The sequence below is a fragment of the Triplophysa dalaica genome, chromosome 6, assembly GCF_015846415.1.
Source record: "Triplophysa dalaica isolate WHDGS20190420 chromosome 6, ASM1584641v1, whole genome shotgun sequence".
Classification (NCBI taxonomy): Eukaryota; Metazoa; Chordata; class Actinopteri; order Cypriniformes; family Nemacheilidae; genus Triplophysa; species Triplophysa dalaica.
The window spans coordinates 14,227,003-14,246,086 of record NC_079547.1 but is presented as its reverse complement, the minus strand read 5'-3'; the positions used below and the strand labels follow the sequence as shown (position 1 = coordinate 14,246,086).

The 19,084-nt window shown below is 37.0% G+C and overlaps 2 protein-coding genes and 1 long non-coding RNA gene across 3 annotated transcripts; 1 reads left to right on the top strand and 2 right to left on the bottom strand.

The window, feature by feature from the left end:
- Positions 1-373: 373 nt before the first annotated feature.
- On the bottom strand, positions 374-15,329 carry stat2 (signal transducer and activator of transcription 2). Its single transcript, XM_056749773.1, has 24 exons — positions 15,146-15,329; positions 14,441-14,572; positions 14,151-14,298; positions 13,968-14,063; positions 13,799-13,891; positions 13,644-13,722; positions 13,452-13,528; positions 11,101-11,252; positions 10,847-11,005; positions 10,683-10,772; positions 9,553-9,612; positions 9,210-9,230; positions 8,630-8,723; positions 8,320-8,367; positions 7,945-8,028; positions 7,763-7,861; positions 7,506-7,641; positions 7,353-7,405; positions 7,180-7,274; positions 6,958-7,097; positions 6,675-6,863; positions 5,439-5,493; positions 4,561-4,613; positions 374-3,987 (listed from the first exon to the last, which is right to left on the bottom strand). The coding sequence occupies exons 2-24, from the start codon at positions 14,569-14,571 to the stop codon at positions 3,611-3,613; spliced, it is 2,529 nt and encodes an 842-aa protein (XP_056605751.1). The 5' UTR covers position 14,572; positions 15,146-15,329; the 3' UTR covers positions 374-3,610.
- Positions 15,330-15,543: 214 nt separating this feature from the next.
- Positions 15,544-16,870, top strand: LOC130424767 (uncharacterized). The gene is made up of 3 exons (XR_008906972.1): positions 15,544-15,679; positions 16,325-16,479; positions 16,736-16,870. It is a non-coding gene; the product is annotated as an uncharacterized LOC130424767 (long non-coding RNA).
- apof (apolipoprotein F) lies at positions 15,674-18,714 on the bottom strand. The gene is made up of 2 exons (XM_056750680.1): positions 18,210-18,714; positions 15,674-17,684 (listed from the first exon to the last, which is right to left on the bottom strand). The coding sequence occupies exon 2, from the start codon at positions 17,647-17,649 to the stop codon at positions 16,399-16,401; it is 1,251 nt and encodes a 416-aa protein (XP_056606658.1). The 5' UTR covers positions 17,650-17,684; positions 18,210-18,714; the 3' UTR covers positions 15,674-16,398.
- Positions 18,715-19,084: the final 370 nt, after the last annotated feature.

The following is a 19,084-nucleotide window of genomic DNA, read 5'->3' as shown; positions in this document are numbered from 1 at the left end:
TCTCATTTTACTAGCAATAATTTGTGTAGCATGATTAACGGTTAATGGTTTAACTTATAATAAGTGAACTTAAACACAATATGGCATTAGCTATAATGCTTGGCTTGTGTTTGAAAGCTGTTCTATAAGATATGAAATAGCAGTTTCATCTGCTTTCCATATTGTGCTTGACGCATACAGACACACAACTGATAATGTGCAGTACTGCCAGTAAACCAAGCATTTCACAAGTATAAACATGTATATGACTGCGTAACCGATACAAAAATTCCTCACATTGCAACAAAGGAACAGGCACATGAGTGAAGGCAAAGACAGGGTTTGATGAAAATTAGCAACTGTGATGTCAACAGAAAAACACCATTACTGAAGATACCTTTATTTCCATAAATTTTATTAATTCAAAAAAAGACAAGAGTTTCCAGATTACAAATGCATAATTAGTTTGCAAATTATTAATATATAAACTGAACATAAATCATAGTGGAAAATGTGACAAATCAAACAAAAAAATGAATGTGAATTTTGGCTAAAAGTATTAGAATGGATACTGACTGGTTCAATCATGACAAATCATGATTATGACATTCTAGCAAACTGTTGAGAGACAACACAAAGAGATATACCTGACTATATACATGGCATAGAATTTAATCCAGTAATCACATAAACAAACAAAAAACACACAAAAACATGCTCTACCAATATAAATGAATACATGTCTACAAAGCCATGAAGAAAAAAAGAGAGTAAAAATCATTAAGTTTAACAAGAAATCAGAAGCATTCTATGCGTCTGGATTCCACTGAAGTGCATTTCTTTGCCATTCTCTGCCAATGGCAGTTTTATCAAGCATACATTCTGACTCAAAATTCCCATAGTAAAGGATTACTAACCTTGACAATTTCAGCATGAGTCAATAAGGGGATAAAGGTACAATACCAGGTCATACATTCAGAAATTCCTTGACCAAATCAAGTCTTTCATTATGGGAAACAAATAAACAGATTAACAAAACTAAGAAAAAAAAAACTTACCATTGACTAAGTTTTTAATTTTTTAAAAAGTGCAAATAAATGAAGTCCCAAATCGCAAAGCGCAACTTCCTGTTTTACCAAAGCTATAAATAGTTTTTTTGACTAATCATGATTTGTAAATGCTGAATCAGCCATCAGTCCTGGAAACAGGAAAATTGTACTTTTCTATTTTCTTGGGCTTGTGCAATTTAGTAAAAGCCATCGAATGTTTTTTTAAATTATAAAAAGAATCCAGTTGAGTTGCAATAAAAGTGCAATATTACAAGTAACACATTAAGATACTTCCCAACAATATGCCCCAATAGACCCATTTACGGCCGACATCAAGATTATGTCCACGGTGCTAGCTGGAGGCAAAACTAGAGGCAGTCAATACAAACCACCAAAGATTCGGCTACAAAAGGAGTTTGAAATATCATCTTGTTTTGTAGTTTGGTACCACAATCGACTGAATAGTCTCCAATTTGATATTTTGACACATAAAGTTACCTGCTGACATTGCCAAACAAAAAGACTGGCAACAGAAACAATTTGATCATCAAACATGCTGCCGTTTTCACTATACACTTTAAATCGCTTGAAGTTAAATAAAGTCATATCTTTTATAGGTACGGATTATGATTTGGGTATGTGCCTAAAGACGTAACTTGTTCCCCCGTTGTTGTGATTAGGTGTGCAAACATGATAAGTTATTCTCCCATTTTAGCGCATATATATGCTAACTTTCTTAGCAGTTAGCCAACGACGGGAAACTAAACATGGGAAACTGTTTTTGCTTTAGTAGATGTGGGGAGAGAAAACAGTGAGTAATTTCATTTTATGTCTCAAGTGTGTAAAGAAGTAGCACTTTTTGCCGTTTGCCATGGAGTATATAAGCATCTTAACATGCAACGTTATACGTTCTCAGTTCTTCTTTACTAAACATTCTTGGTTTCTTTAACTGTTATGTGTAGATGTCAGACCTCTTAACTGGTATGGAAGGTAATCCTTACAGTTCATCCATCTATTGAGTCAGTGTATACAGGTTGGCCAATCTGGTTCCTTCTGTTAAAGTTCACATTTTAAACAACAGTAACAGTCCCAGGCAGTTACTGACCGTACATGTTTCGAATTAAATTGTATTTTCTCCAGTTATTAAAAAAAAAAGCTATCAAAACATGCTTGTAACCGCTAGTAATGCGGCTACGGAATCTTTCTGCACCTATGCTCCGCCCACAAAAACTTGTCACAATGTTAACAACTAACTGAAAGGGGGCCTATGGTGATGCAAAAAAAGGACAAGTAGAGGTTAATGTTCTAACACAACGCAAGAGAAAACTTTGCTTGCCACTAGACATTTACAATTAATTTACATCACAGGTAATTTTAGGTAAATCTAGAATAAAAATCACTGCTATAGTTTTTCATTGAAAAATATCATGACTTGCAGATATATAAAGCCTCATCTTACTATTAGAAGATTACAAAAGTAGCATCATAAACATATTAATAATGTTACAAAAGTAACATTGTGAAATAAAGAATCAAGCATCTGTTTTAGGATATTACCATATTCCCACAAATAATTAAGTGTTAAAAATGGAGACAAATGTCTTTTACCATTCATTTCTTCAATTAAATCATTCTACTTGTGAGTTAATTCTATATTATTACAGCGCTCTTGAATACTTGATTCTGACGGATTAGTCGTGACATTCCAAGGTCTGTTATTCCTTGTTATTACAAGGCTCATTTGAATGCTTGATTCTGATTGGCCAGTTGTGACTTTTAAAAACTAATAACACCCTGTAAACCCGGATGCTGCAAATCATTTTGAGAGGTGCAGTTCAATATTTCACAAAAAATAATTATAGATATATCTTTAAGTATCATATATTACATTATATTTACAAATGATTAAACCAATTTGCCTGTTTGTGACGTTTGAATGTCGTTTCTTACTTTAAAACCACAACTAAACGGCTTTCATAGCGGAAGGTCTGCATTCGGGCAAAATATTTAAAATTCCCATTTTATCCACCGTTTTTTCTCATGTGGTAAGTAGCCATGAAATAAGCAGGATAATGTTCAAGCAGCTGGCTGTTATCATGAAATAAGGCCCTTCAGTGTGATACAAAACCAGGTCCAGGTCAGGTCCTGATCACACTGTCGGGACTTATTTCGCTTTAACGGCCGACTGCTTATTTCCTATCCCTTACATAACAAGTGTTTAAAACTAATAACAAAGGGTCATCCGGGGACTGCGAGTCAGTTGAATACTACATATTAATTCAAAATAAACATGCACGATTAATATGTGGAATCATGTAAAGCTGGCGACGTATAACAGAATATACCACGACGGGGTGATCAGGACCCAACGTTAAGTGATTAACAAATAATGATCTGACAGATAAAAACATCTGTGCAGTTCATGAGATTCTCGCAATTCGCAGTGCCCGATTAACATAGCAGGTGTTAACACATGACTAGTGCTTCAATAAAGTGTATAGTTTCAGTGAGTCAGATATTTGTGTAATTATATGTGAACATCAAAATAAGCTGGTCATGGGTTATGAATTAAAAGCAAAAATTCAGGGGGTTAGTGGATTGCTAAGAGAATAGCCAATTTCCTCCACAAAATGATCTAAAAAAAATCCTTGTTCATCCTGCAAAAAGCGACTGTTAACTTCATTCAGCATGTTTGGACCATTTAGAAAATTTCGCAATGCATCATTATCATCTGTGTCTGGTGACAGTGCTTCCGGAAAAAGGTCTTCCACATTTATTTGTGGAGGAGGGTCTTGGAGGAATGAGGATGAAAAGTGGCTAACTGTCTCTGCAACGCTGCTAAGGTTGTCTTCCAATATGCTGTTGACTAAATCGGCATTATTGGAGAAGCTGGAGAACATTGGTGAGTTTTCGGACGGTGGTGGCATGTCATCACTGTCCACCTCAGAACAAGGAGAGTCTGAAAAAAAAAAGAGACAAGAGGGAAAGAGTTGTTTTAAATAAGTCCAGTAAAATAACTATAGCGACTACTAAATGACCCTTACAAAAGGGTCTGTCCGAAATTTTGACTGGCAATGTCCTTTTTGGTAGATATTAGTAACTGCCGTCATCCAATGGGCTTTAATCAGAAAATCAGTGTATGTAAAAGGCATTCAACCTGAAGGGTTAACTTAAGTCATGCATCCACACTCAAAAATCTCTTAAATTTGTTATGGAATAATTTTGTGTGTTGTATCCAAGCAGAGAAGGATAAATGCCCACGGACACAAAACAGTCAAAGCCCATTAAACAATCTGAAGGTTCCCTCATGCACTCTACATAAGATGCACTTGGGTGGGTAGGATGAGATCAGGGGGACTGTAAACAAGTTGTTAAATGCAAGAGGACTATCTGAAGAAATTTAGTTTGGTCTCTTTATTTCTATATTCATTTGAAAGGTACAGACTGCAGAGAAGAATCCAGCAATTGATCATGCAAAGTGAGTAAGAATCATGATAGGGATGTGCTGAGGGGCTGTGGAGGTGGGACTCACCGCTTAGCTGTGGGTCAGAAACTGGCTCCTCTCTGGAGTTTGTACATCCTTTCCTGCAGCAACCAAGCAAAGAGCACTAAGTTTACTATGGAGATCAGTAAACCAATAAACTACAACTATTTCTCAACTCAATCTTCCTCTCCATTTATACAGTCATTGCAGACCTGTTATTTATACTGTATTATCATTGTGCATCACACTTTTCCTATTTACATTGCCTGTCAACTGCAACTCTACTGTGCACATGTTTCTATACATAGAACATTTGCATTTACACCCTTTCATTTGCACTTTACTTTGAACAATGTCACATTGAACCTTATCTAAGCAGTAAACAAAAAAATATTGCAATATTATTATAGTGATGTTATACTGTAAGCGTGTGTTTTCTTCCCCAAGTCTCTGTCCTCTACTGTCTTTCACAGAACCTTTAAAACCTCTAGGGGGAACTGTCTGCTCTGTTTTCTGATGTTTCTTGTGATGTTCCATTGTAATTTCCAATGTGCTTCAATGTAAATCAATAGTTTTTGTATTGTGCAGTGCCTTAATTTATACACCTGTATTTTTTTGTATATAAATACAAATTTTAATGTGTGTGTGTGCTTGTTTCAACACCGAGTGGCCAAAAGTGATATCCAACTTTGGAAAACGCACGTCTCTGCCACTAATACAGTACATATTAACATGCATGTACCAGAAGTGTGTTAATTGTGTACACAAGGTTTGTGTTATCTTTGTTTTTATCTAATTATGCAACTACTAATAGATTCTGGGTGAATATGCAAACACTTTCCATGCATCGCATGAAACAAAACAGCACATGCTCCTGAAATGCACATACCACAGCAAAAAAAAGACAATAAATAAAACAAACTTACTCTTCAGAGACAAATACCAGTTTGGTTCTGAGGTACTTCAGGTAAGGAATCTCATCTGAAACAGGATCAAGATTAAGGTTAGATTTGATCAATTAAGTATTGGGCACGTAGTGAAACAGATTTATTGGTAATCCTTGCTAAACATCACACTGACAGCAGTTCACCAAAAACATTGATGATGCTACCCCCTTAACAAATTGACTGGCAAAACATTTGCATTGTTTTGCATTAAGGCTGCACGATTTGTTCACACTCAAATAAAACCAAAAACTCTTTTCATTGACTCCACATTGAAGGTAAACAAAGACAAATAGGTCTTGTTGTATTTATTATATAGGTCATGTATATCTTATTTTGCCACTTTAGTTGGGGTCTCATATCATATTCTCATCAGATGTTATGAAAGCCCGTCAAGGATAAAGGGATAGTTCACCCCAAAAATTTAATTTCTGTCATCATTTACCCATCATTGATCATTTTGACGCTCCCAGGTTGTTTTAAACATGTATAAATTTCTTTGGTCTGTTGAACTCAATAAAATATATTTGGAAGAATTTTAGCAAGTTTCAGTTCTGAGAAATCATTGACTAGCAAAGTAGAAAAAAATATATATTGAACACACAATTAGAGGTTTTGAAGAATTAAGGAATTGTTTTGTTTATTGAATGATGTCCCAGAACTGAAAATGGCTAACATTCTTCCAAATAACTGGGGTACCCATTCACTTCTCTCGCATGGACAGAGAACCAATCCATGTCTTACAGGTTTGACATGAGGAGAGGGCAAGTAATGACAGATTTTTCATTTTTGGGTGATTTATCCCTTTATACTCTGCCTTTATATGACAGAAGACCAGAGTCAAGCCCCGTTATGACCGCCAACGACAACCAGCGAAAAAGCGAGGCGATGTCATTCATTTCAATGGTAGCAAAGTGACATCCAGCGACAGTGACCATTGGCGACAGGAAGTGGGCATGTCTAGTGACTCGACAAAGTTGGGATTTGCTCAACATTATGCATATGATGAGCGACTAACAATAGGAGTACCACAGCGGAGCTCACATCATCCGTCTCTCGTCTGTTACTGAAGTTTTTGTTTTATATATTTTTCAAGGACAACCAAAGCTAGAAACGCCTTCTAACAACCTTGTAGCGAGAGACTGGCGACACAGTCGCTGGTGGTCTGAACTCAGCTAAAGACCTTTGACTTTCGGTGTGTAGTTGAACAACACTCACCTCCAGTCTCTTCGCTGTAATACTTGCCGAAGGCCTGGTCTTTATGAGTATTGGGGTATAGGTAACAGAGCGGGTTAACTGGAATGTTTTCTGCTTGCATGATCTGAAAGTTGCGAATGATGTTGGGTAAAGCAATCTGCTTCAGGTCTGTGCCTGTGAACGGCTGCACTGCACGCACATTTGGTGTGCCTGAATGATAAAGAAAATAACATTTAAAAGTATTGTTGACAAAGATTTGTCTTTGAAAGAATTTCAATGTTAAACAGTACGTTTAAAGGTTTACCGTTGTTTGAATACTCCACCCAGCTGAATGTGATTCCACCATCTCTGATACTCTCACTAAAACGCAGCAGGAAAGTGCCATGCTGTTTCTTCTTCAACAAAACTTTTTCCTTCCCCTTACTCACGAAACCCATTATCGACCTATGGGCACAAGCATACGGGTATTAAAAACACAATCCTATGAATCCTAACTCCAGTTGGGGTCATTCTAATGTATCCGTACCCATCACTCCAAAGATCAGATAGGTAGGTTTTAACCAGGTTGAGAACACCATCCAGCCACACCCACAGGCTAAAGTTTGTACCAGGTATGTTCTCCTAAAATAAACACAGGAGTAAAACAAACACATACATGGTAATAGACATTAAAAAAACCTTGTGCTTATCTGTTCTTACCTTACTGAACCTTGCCCAGGATATCGTACAGTTGTCATAACTGCTTTGTTTATCTGATGTATACATAAATTACATTATTATCAAAGAGAAGAATACTGGTCTCCATATGCAAAGTTTTACATTTTGTTGATCAAAGATGTTTTGCAAGCTTACCGAAGAGTTTGATGGCGAGGGTCTCCAACTGATCGCTGTCCAGACCACGGTTTCCACATGAGACAAACTGCCAACTCAACATCTCCCCAAACTGTGCCCACGTGGCTACAGGAGAGCTCTCAAAAAAATTTAAGTTCTAGACGCATACACAAAGTGACCAGTTAGGATATGAAATACATGTTTTACTTTATTATTACTATGATCATTTGCAAATAATGCAAACAAACAATAAACCGTGTATAACTATTGCTTCTAACCTTGGGATCCGAGCACAGCATGTTAAACCACAAAACAGATGCCCAGGCGCTTTGCTGCTGACTGGAGTTAGAAATGACCACAAAAGGAAGAGAAGAGGTCTAAGAGACAGAAAGGAGATACGATTAGAACATTTTTGTGCAAGGTCTCTGAAACAGGAATGCTTTGAATGAGGATGTTTTACCTCCAAGGACACGGACAGGCCTTGGTAGTCAAACTGTGTCTCAAAATGTATTTTGTGCAGTTCCTCGGTTACACTCAATAGGAGCTGTTAGAAAAGACAAAAAGAGAAATTATACAAAATATATACAGAACAACAGCTATTTCCTTTCCATTCATTTTTAAACTTATACAGCTTGTATAGATTTTTATCTAATTTATGTTATTTTTACATTAAGTTAACTTCAATTAGCCCTTAAAAGCAATATTTTGTATATTAGCATTCAAACTAACTATAAATTGTACTAAAAGCTAAACATTCCTATTTGATTTTATTTTCAGAATTGTTATGTAACGTGTTTTATTTGGGGTATATTTTTAATGACATCCGTAAACTTACATCACTGATTCCTTTTCCCCCACTACCAACTTTCTGATCTTTCAAAGTCTGAGAACAAACACAAACATATATTAATTCTATGTTAAATGTATTATACACTTACAAAAGCACACTACAAAAGTATTGTATGACTACAATATTAGCAGTTTACAGAGCTGAACAGGACTGGTGTTTGTTATTTAAATAAATCCAAAACCCGCAGGAGTAACTCAAGGTGATACAGGATTTCATCACTTTACAGCCATATTACGGGTTTTACAACGGCTATCATGCAGCAAAAGGATCTATTTATTTCACTATAATCACTTACCAAATGTCTGAAATCAGCCACCATACCCCCATTCAAACTTTCAGTCATGTTAAGGGCTTTACTTATAGTTCCCAGAACGTTAAACCTTCGAAACCTATGAGAAACACACATGGAAGGGAGACATAGTCAGGCCTGATATCACTATTACAGTCCTAAATCTCTTCATGCTCTGAAACTCTACATTATTACTTATATCGTTGTCATTTCATAAAACAAATTAGGGCAAAGTGATTAGAAAATGTATTTTTCGGTCTTTTCTTTTTTCTTTGGCTTGCTTATCATATGCTGTCAAATACCATGGCATGCTACTGGAATGAGAGATCATACGACAAAGTGGCATGTTCAATGTTTGTGATTGCAAGGGTGTGCCAGAACAAGCTTCACATTTTATGGTTTGCACAACTGCACCAGGCAGCTATTTTTATGGTTATATGCATGCTGTAATATTTTCCATTATAGACTCATTACGCAGTTGATTTCCATTTAAAGATGATAATGAATATGACTATGAATCTTGCTGTTTTTAGTTACGGTGCAAGTTGACAAAGAACAAGTATGTGTTCAGTAAGGAGACACTTACCCTTTTAATTTTGCAGCCGCCCTAAATCAAAGTACAGGGTGAAGAGAACACGAGAGACAATGGAAGTATTAGAATTTAAAGGGAAATGTATTGAAAAGATGCACAACTTAAGTGCACAAGCTTGATTATAGTAGCTTACTTGTTAGTTAGTCACAAATCTGTTTAAACAAGGTAATGAAATACCACTTGTTGTCATTGTAAACATAGATTCTTTCTTCCTCATGAAACTTCAAATCTAACAAGCAAACCCCATACATTTAAATCTCAGAGTATTAGACTCTAGGGTCTGAAAAAGACACATTTGAATAAACAAAATGAGAAGGAAAACAAGCAGATATCTTACTTCTCAATGAAGACGTTCACTTTCATAAAATGGTTGAGCTCTGGAACTTTATACAAGAATCTGCACAGAATATAAAAGGTCAAACATTTTTTTACAATGTTATATAAATCAACAATGGCCACACTCAGAATTCTTAAGTACTGAGTCAGTCCACACAAATGCGGCCCGTCAATCACCTTTAACTAAATAAATAAATGGAAACACTTTTAGAACGGTGTGCTTTAAATGCACGTCCTCCTGAGACGCCACATCTTTAAAAGTTCAAAATGCTGCTATATTCAATACGAATGTAATTCCCGGAGCTCATAATGATTGACGTCTTATAAAGGGGCGTGTCCAGGATTTTATACATGGGGTGGGGGTCTTCATTTTCGCAGTTGTATTGTAAGGATTAGGAATATTATTCCTAATTATTGATCCATATTTTAGTCTGGTTTAGAAAAAAAAATTATCAGAAAAAAAGGGAAAATCTTTAGTGACCAGGCTGCTCAAATGCCGTCAGTTTCTTTCACAGATCAATTGACTCACTTTATATGACTCTAATTTAACGTCACAAGGGGCAGAGATTACTTTTGTGTTTTTGACTTTTATTGATTTAACTTTAATTCATTTAACCAAATATCTTCATAAATATCTTCTTGAAAAAACAATTCCACCCACACCTTGGATGTACTGGAGGACTGTGGGTGAGTTAATTATTAGCAATTTATATGGCCTATAAGTAACAGCAACAAAAACACTATAAAAGGAAGAAAAAAGCAGTAAATAATAGAAATACAAAATAACAGAAGAAATGAGATGTTAAAAAACTATATAAAAAAACGATTTATACTTTTGGTATCTGGCCCTCAAAGAAAAGTAGTTGAAGACCCCTGCCCTAGGCAGTGGGCACATTGACAGGAATTAAACAAGAACAAGGACTGATTGACATGAACAAAGATTAGATATTTGCCAAAAAAAAACTTTAAAATAAGTAGGGGGCATATGCAGGACAACATGCTAATATTAACAAAAGCTGTTGAACCTATGACAACAATTAACCATAAGTGTTTTAATATGTAGTTATGGGCAAAACTGATGTGTATTCTTTTACACTTAATGTGTAGTGCGTTGTGTAATGTTAAAATTACCTGACTTTTACTGAGAATTGGGAATTTGTGCGTAGCATCAGTGGCCCTCGACCTTGAGATATGGTTGGCTGAGACTCCACCACAAATGCGCTGAAAAATGACACATATATAAAGCAACATACAAGCATCAAAGCTGAATATGCCCTGTATGTGTTGGAGTGTACCTCTTTAGCAAACGAGTAAGGAGACCTTCTGATTCTTCCTTTAAGGGTGTTTTTTGGGCAGAGATGGGGTCATTTATGTAGGTCATCTTCCCCCCCAGCTCATCAAGCTTCTGTAAGAACTTCAGAAGCTGAAACATACACTCTATTGTCTGGGTGAACCTTAAAAAAACAGACCACAAAGAGTTTAGAAACGGATTCAAACTGCCCATACAACTGTAAAAAATAGCTGTTTTGCTATGGAATTTCTGGATTACCATCTCTCTAATTGTTCCAGACTTGTATCATCTGGAGCACCAATGCAAGATATCTGTTGCCTCCGCTTCCAGTCCACCAGTTCCTCGTCTACAAGCAGCGAGCACAGACAATTTGCAGAGCTCATCATAGTCGAAACATCAGCCAGGAATTTCTGAGACAAGAATAAAAGACAAGGATGTTAACAGTGCAGACAATTATCAGGGAAACTAGAACAGAATGTTATGCAAAAGAGATTCAATAGTGGGTTTCTGTGGGTACAACATAAACAAAGGTTATGTGGCCCAAACCTAACTTCCGGTAGGTCTCGGCAAATAATCTATATTATAATATTCACTGAAATAATCACATAAATTAAATATAAAATAAACTGTTATATTATAACCAAACACAGACCGGAAGTTAACTCTGAGCCAGGCGCGTGTCCGATGAAACAGTCTATTTATTTCATTCAGATATATATACAGTATGTAAACACGTTTTATTATATATTACTTCAGGAATGTGGTACTATGTACAATTAAAATGTTGGGAAACAGTTCGTAAAACATGTCAAGTTTACTGTTTGCATTATATCTCTCTACTTTTCAACTTCCAACAGTAGATGAGATAACTTTAGTTATTCGGAAATCTAAACCAACTACCTCTTCCAACTCAGTAAGTTAAAATCTATCAGTCAGTTCTTTTGCCTTTTATTACTGAGATCATCCATTCTTCTCTCATTTCTGGAACTGTTTCTATTTTTTTTTAAACTGCAATACTATCTCCTGTCCTCAAGAAGCCAAGTACATACCCAAATAATTATGAGAATTTTCGTCTAATCTCTAATTTGACATTTCTATAAAAAAAATTGGAAAAGATTGTTGCGGCTCAGGTAAATTAGCATCTTTCAGTGAACAACCTTTACGAACAATTTCAATCAGGTTTTCGTTCCTATCATAGTACTGAGACTGCCCTTGTCAAGATTTTTAATGACTTGTTAGTAGCAGCCGAGTCAGGACTCTTATCTATATTAATTCTTCTAGGTTTAACTTCAGCATTTGACACTATCTCATGAAATCCTTTTAGACAGAAAGCAGTCCATTGGAACTGTTGTTACTCCTCTGGCTTGGTTCGCATCATATCTCTCCAGCCATCCTCAATTTGTTCAATTAGGCTAGTTCAAATCTAAAATCATCAAATATTACTACAGGTGTCCCACAGGGATCAGTTCTGGGTCCTTTATTATTTATTTATTGCCACTTGGAACCATTTTTATTTAATATGGTATCCATTTTCACTGTTACGTAGACGACACCCAGCCTTATTTATCCTCAAAACCCACTTCTGAACTTCCTCCATCCTCTCTTGCTAACTGTTTGTCTGAAGTTAAATTTTGGTTTTCAAAATAAATTGTTTATCTTAACAGTAGTAAAACAAAGATACTTCTTGTAGGTAAAAAAATAAATTTGTCTAGCAGTTTCAGTTTCTCTAACACTTTGGATCATGCTCTTTTCTACGATCTTCCCTTCAAACTCTTACACAAGTTGAAGAACTCTGCTGCACCAGTAATCCCTAAAACTCCTAAAATGGATCACATATCTCCTGTTCTTCAACAACTTCACTGGCTTCCTGTTACTCTGCGTATTGAATTCAAAATTTTGCTTCTTGTTAACAAAGAACTACATAACTTGGCTCCATCATACCTAGCGGACCTACTTTCAATTTATACTCCCTGTCGAACTCTTAGATCCTCATCTATATTCTCCTAAATTCTTCCTCGTATGCGTTTGGCTTCTATGGGATCTCAAGCTTTTAGTTATGCGGCTCCTTATCTCTGGAACTTGCTTCCACAGGACATTCGCAACATTGATTCTCGCTCTACTTTCAAATCTCGTTTGAAAACACATCTTTATAGGCAGGCATACAGGTGACATTTTATGTGTTTATTGTTTTTTTTAATTGCAGCATGTAAATTGTTTTATGTGTTTTATTGCTTGTAAGGTGTCCTTGAGTGTCACGTAAGGCGCCCATAAATAAATTATTATTATTATTATTATATTCCCTTACACACTATATATATAGCTATATAATATACACTACCCGTCCAAAAAAAAACAAAATCACCAACTGGATTTAACTAAGCAAATAGGTAAGAGCCTCCCCTTGGATTGGAGGTCTAGGTTCATCAACGTTATGTGCCCAATAATGAGGTCAGCTGACTACCTGAATGACCAATGTAAAGCTCAAATGATCAAAGCTATAGGCAGTCCAACAAAATATTTGAGTGTGTGTGACTTTTTTTAGGACGGGCAGTGTATAAAATAAAATACACCGTATATAATACATGAACATGTACAATACATGCGGTTACCCTTCTGGATTTATCAAGTGCGTTGAGCATCTTTTGGAGTACTTGATCTTGCACGTTCTTTTCCTCTGCTGGGCCAGCTAGAAAAAAAAAAGACATGAGCACACAAATCCCTCTTTTTATATGGAGAACCATATACAGTGCAATAAGATTGACAAAAGGGAAAGTGTAATAATAAACAGTGTGTGATCTCACAGTCCATTTTGTTTGTCTGATATTTAAAATCAAACTCGTCCTGCTGCTCCTCCAAACATCTTATGTAATGCTCCATCACCTGTTACCAAAAATGATCATCATCACCAGTTACAAACACACACAAACATGCACAAAGAATATAATCAGACACCCACCTCTGCTTTTTGTTTAAGCTCTTTTACTTTTTTTTCTATTTTTCTCTGGCTCTCCATCTCCATCGGAGCTGGCTGAACCTGCAACGTCTGCACCTGAGATGACAGAACAGATGATAATGATGTTGACAATTACAATGATGATGATGATAAAGAGGCTTTAATAACTCACTTTCTGTGCAAGATCTGCATCATTCAAGATCTCCTTCTCCTTTGTCAGGAACCAGTGAATAATAACAGCAAGATTATAAGGCTCCTCTTGATACATCTGGAGGCCCACAAACATTGTCATACATCTGTGATTGCTTAAACTCGATCAGCATTAACAAAGACAATATTTACGAGGTGAATAGACCTGAAAATTTTGTTTGTAGCGTCTGAAATTGCGCTGCAGTAGGAAACTCTCTCTGTCTTGAGCGAAACGGCTGAACTGGTTATCCAGATTCTCCAAAAGCACCTGAAACAAAAGCACTGCGAGGGAGGGCTCCCGGGACGCACGTTCCCTATAACACAAACACACGATGATTGGTATAGAGTGTGTTTAAATATAGACAATTCTGATGATGTAACATTCTTAGCACAAACAAGCACTCTAAATGCAGTTCTGCAGGTTCTACTAGTTTCTCATGGAGGTTAACTGCTTACCAGTCCTGGCCTTCAATCCAGTGTGCCAGGTAATGCCTCACATCCATAGGGAATTCATCCCTGTTGTACAGATCAGACACTCTCTGCTGATACACTGTATCCAGCTCCCGCAAGTTTTGCCACTGTGACATACTAAAAACATAATAATACATGCATGTATAATATGTAGAATGACGAAAATTAGAGAAGCCATTGACATCATATGCATCCATTGACAACTGGTCTTACAGGTTCAAATGACACTGTGTTGCTGGAAAGCAACATTACATTTTGTATGTTATCATATGACTTCATAATAGAGCACGAGTTTGGATTGACAACTTTTATGGGGATTTCACGGAGTTTGGCGATTATTAACAATGTATGACTGGATGAATATTTTTAAAGCATTGCTGTTTATTTTGTAAAACACACAAGACTAAATAAAATGACAAAACACCCACAACATGCACCACCATGCGCTCCTTGCTAACAACCTCATGCGCATCGTACAGCACACCCCCAAAAACAGTTGAAAAATCCCAATCTTAAATACGTCGTTGCTCTACTAATTTACATACAAAGATAAAACACTGCTCATGACAGTCATATACATTAGAAGTACTGTGTTATTCATCTCTTACAACGTAACACACAAAACGTAAACACTTAAAACTTATGGCTGTTGTCATCTAACACAAAACATTCTATCCATTACTGACTTACCTGTTACAATCGACTAGACGTTTACAGAAGTGATCGTCAAATCGTAGCTGCCGCAACGCACTTCTGCAAGCATACAGGCTTGACAAAAACACCGCACGCTTCCTCTTATCACGGTGCGAGAACCTTCAAACGAATATATAAACACACTTCTCAGGAAACCCTTCGCTTTTTAGTCTACCTCCCTCCGCTGTCTCTTCTGACCGAGGATCTCGTGCACGCCCACTAAACTCTTGGTCCCACCCCATTTATATACGTAAATTAAGGAAGTGGCTAACTATTTGTCGAGGGATTGCGTTCGCGTTTGTTCATTGGTGCAAGCGGAGAAGTTGCTCTACTGAATTGGTTAAAGCAGCCGTCCGTCATATCTCACACAGCAGAGGGGTGTTGATGGAACAGCGGTAGAAACGAAACTTATGGCTGGTCTGTGTTAACCTTCCAAGAAATGACGAAGCGAAAGATGGGAGTGTTGTGGAAAGCGCCAATTTAAATGGTGGAGGACTCCGATTTCAAATCAACAGGAGCAAGATGTAGTAGGTAATATTGCCTTGGAATCTTTATTCTTTATTTCTATCTTTGCATTTAAAATGACGATTTGAAAGAGAGTAAAATATAAAAGGGAATTAGTGACAAATAAATTCTCGCTGTTAATGTTATACTATTTACTATTATATTTGGTCAAATAACTCAAATTTATTTTTAATGACTAAAATGATATGGTCGTTAACTGTTTGTTTTCCGTTTATCATTCTACCATTTGATTAGAAATTGATCATTTTGATGTATGATGTAACATGAGATTAAGAATACGTTCAATCATATCAATGACCTAAAAACTAGTCACCAGTATGCAAATAATACAATTATTGCTTTTACTGTACATAACATGTCTGACATTGTAAATTGTCACTGTGCATATTATACAATATGTCCATAAACAAATGAAGAGTTGGATTCCAAAATGAGATCATTTTTCAGAGGTCATGTTATCACGGTTTTTATTGTGCAAGTTAGCTGTATTCTTTGAGTTATTATGTCTTAAATCAAAACAGAACAAATGCAGTTTCATTGATATTAATTGGAATGCACGATAAAAAAAGACAAAATCTCGGATTTTTGAACGTTATCTCATTTTGGAACCAAAGTCTTCAAATAGAGTTTCCTAAACATGATTTACTGCAGGTGTTTACTGGAGCAGTTCTGCCATCCTCTGGTCTCATCTTTCTGTCAATGGCCATCATTCCCCTGTACACTTCTTACTGGACGTTCAGGGTTCCATCCTCCCAGCTATTCGGATTCATCAACAGGTCATCTTCTTCTTTCATGCTGTTTAGCAGGTATTTAACCCCTGCCTTCACCCCAGTTTTCAGACCTGCTCCAAACGTGTAACCGGCAACCCCTGCGGTTCCTCCAGTCACAACCATGAGGGCGTCTGTGCCCAGATCCACAGTACTGAGGATTGCTCTTTCTTTTGCGGTGTCATAGCAGTTAACAGACGCATAGTAAACCGCTGTTCCCAGATTATAAAGAGTAGAGACCGCAGGGATCCACTCCACCACGGTATACACTTGCTTCTCTTTTTTGTTCATGCAGTTATTCTGAGGAACTGTATTTCTACGCCAGCGTACAGGCGCCATCTTGCAGTTCTGAATCCAGCTCTCAGAGGAAGATGAAGGCACTACTCGACTACCAGTCCTTAAGATAACACGATAATATTCAGGATTGTAACTACCGTCTTGGGTCACACCTGCACAGCGGAGTCCCAAGCGTCGACAGGCTTTCTGCGCCCCGTCAAGGCGCAATGGTTCAATCTGTTCTGCAGCCACCCCCAATAACTGTGTGCCCTTCACCCTAACACACCCCTTGCATTGTCCCCTGGCTCCATCTTCACCTTCATAAATATCTACGCCTTTTCCCAGTTCCGCCAGCTGGTTAATGTTAAAAATCAAAGCTTGCAGATGGTTCTGAGACACTTGGCTTAGTATTGTTGTGGAAGAGGCGGTGCTTTGGCTGGTGTTACTAAAGGTATAATGAGCGGCATTTGTCGATTCTCTCTCTTTGCCTCTTTTGATCAAAATCACCACGTCCTGCACAAGCTCATGCGTATCCTCTTGGCCCAGCACGGTGTAGAGCTTCCTTACCAATTCTTGGGCTTCAACCAAACATCTCGCTGATACCAACACAGGCACCATTGCCAACCCCAGAAGCTCCTGAGAGAAACCGTTTCCTCTCCAGCTTCCATTAGCGAGCTCCACACAGCTTACATTGCTGTGGAGATGCAGTTGACCTTTTAAAGAGGCAGAGAGGTTTAAGACCAGCTGATAAGCAGGATGGCCATCACCACCTTCTAAATGGATTTGAGACTCTGGAAAACTTGATTGGGAAGAAGTGATTGGCCCCAGGTTGCTTTGGGGTCTCTGTGGAAGTGGACCTCTAGAAAATACCACATCAGACATTAATATGTTGACCAGAAGGAACCACTTGAGCTTTGAGTTCCATTTAGCCATGTTGAGTTGTGGATACCCACACGTGAGCACAGGCTCTGAACAAAGAAGGGAGGAAGGGAGAAAAATTAGTAATGTGTGTGTGTGTGTAGTGCTTGCAGATCTGTTTTATGCAAGTAACTACATAAATATCTGCAGCTGTAGCCATACCACAGGGGGTAAGTACATGAGACTCCTAAAAGTGTGTTATCGTTTGCTTGTGTGTAAGAGTATGCAAGAATGAGATTACAAATGCTTTAATTTAGCACAGATCCTTTTTCTGCTCCTTTAAGAATAATGCACTCAATTGCTTTTCGGCATACACTGTTTTTCTTATTGTACTTTAAATATCTGTAACATATTCAATGTCAGTTGTATTATTGTTTATTAACAGGTGACAATTTTAAATTGAGTTTAATGTTTTGATCTAACAAGATTTTAACCCACAATAAAATAAGCAAACATGCAATTTCTCTGATGTGGTTAATGTTTACAGGAGGAATGCTTTACCAGCTCATTTAAATAACATATTTTCTTTTATAATATCTGTATTTAGATTAGTAAGATAATAATAATGCTCTTACCTTATATCGGTATTTAGATTTGTAAGATAAAAATAATGCTCTTAAATTCTAACAATCCAGATAATACCCCAGTGGTACAATCCAATGTTCACTAATATGTATACATCCCCTTACACTCTCTCTCTCTCTCACTGTCTTTTCATCAGTAGCTCATTTCTGACTGCAGTGATAAATGTGACATCACGTGGAGTGGGTCGATTTGTTCTATGGGTGGTTTGTTTGTTTATCCTCAAGCCCCCTGATTTCCTCATTCTATCTCCGCTTTCCCTCTTGAAGACCGTAGGGGCTGCTTTGTGTTTGACCCAGATACATTGCAGCACACTTGTTTTATGCCTGGGAAGACAGACAGACAGAGAGAGAGAGAGAAAGAAGGAAAGGGAGGCAGGATTGTGCATTTCGTGCATGTGTATTCATTGATACAAAATTTTTGTATTTAATCATTTGTTTACAGGTCAACATAACTTCATACAATGACCCAGTCAGATCAGTCATGTTAAACATTACCACACTGCTCGAAGCTCACATCTATTCACAGTTGACAAAAAGAAGGACCTTTTTTAAATCATAAAACTTTCATCAGTTTTAAGGTACTTTAATTGACAAACTTTATAATTTAGGGATCTTTTTAATAAAAAAAGTGGGCTCGTATCATTTTGTGTGAATATTATAATTATTATATAATATGTTTTGTCTGCACACAAAGTAGAATTATTTTAGTATGATTTGAGAAGTAATCATTCACAAGTAAACGTCTTACATTTTTAAAGAGCAAACTCAAGGACAGTAGCAACACAGTTTTTGTCATTTCTGCTTGTTTAAAGATCTAGCCCTTTTTCTCCATTAAGAATCACCATCATCACTTTGACAATGACATC

What these genes read in the sequence shown, in the direction of transcription:
- stat2 (XM_056749773.1), bottom strand. Translation starts at nt 14,571, where the DNA reads ATGTCACAGTGGCAAAACTTGCGGGAGCTGGATACAGTGTATCAGCAG. An exon ending in TGGATTGAAGGCCAGGACTG is followed by an intron (nt 14,299 to 14,440) that starts GTAAGCAGTTAA and finishes TTTGTGTTATAG; the next exon opens with GGAACGTGCGTCCCGGGAGC. An exon ending in GCCTGTCCGTGTCCTTGGAG is followed by an intron (nt 7,862 to 7,944) that starts GTAAAACATCCT and finishes TCTGTCTCTTAG; the next exon opens with ACCTCTTCTCTTCCTTTTGT.
- apof (XM_056750680.1), bottom strand. Translation starts at nt 17,649, where the DNA reads ATGGCTAAATGGAACTCAAAGCTCAAGTGGTTCCTTCTGGTCAACATA.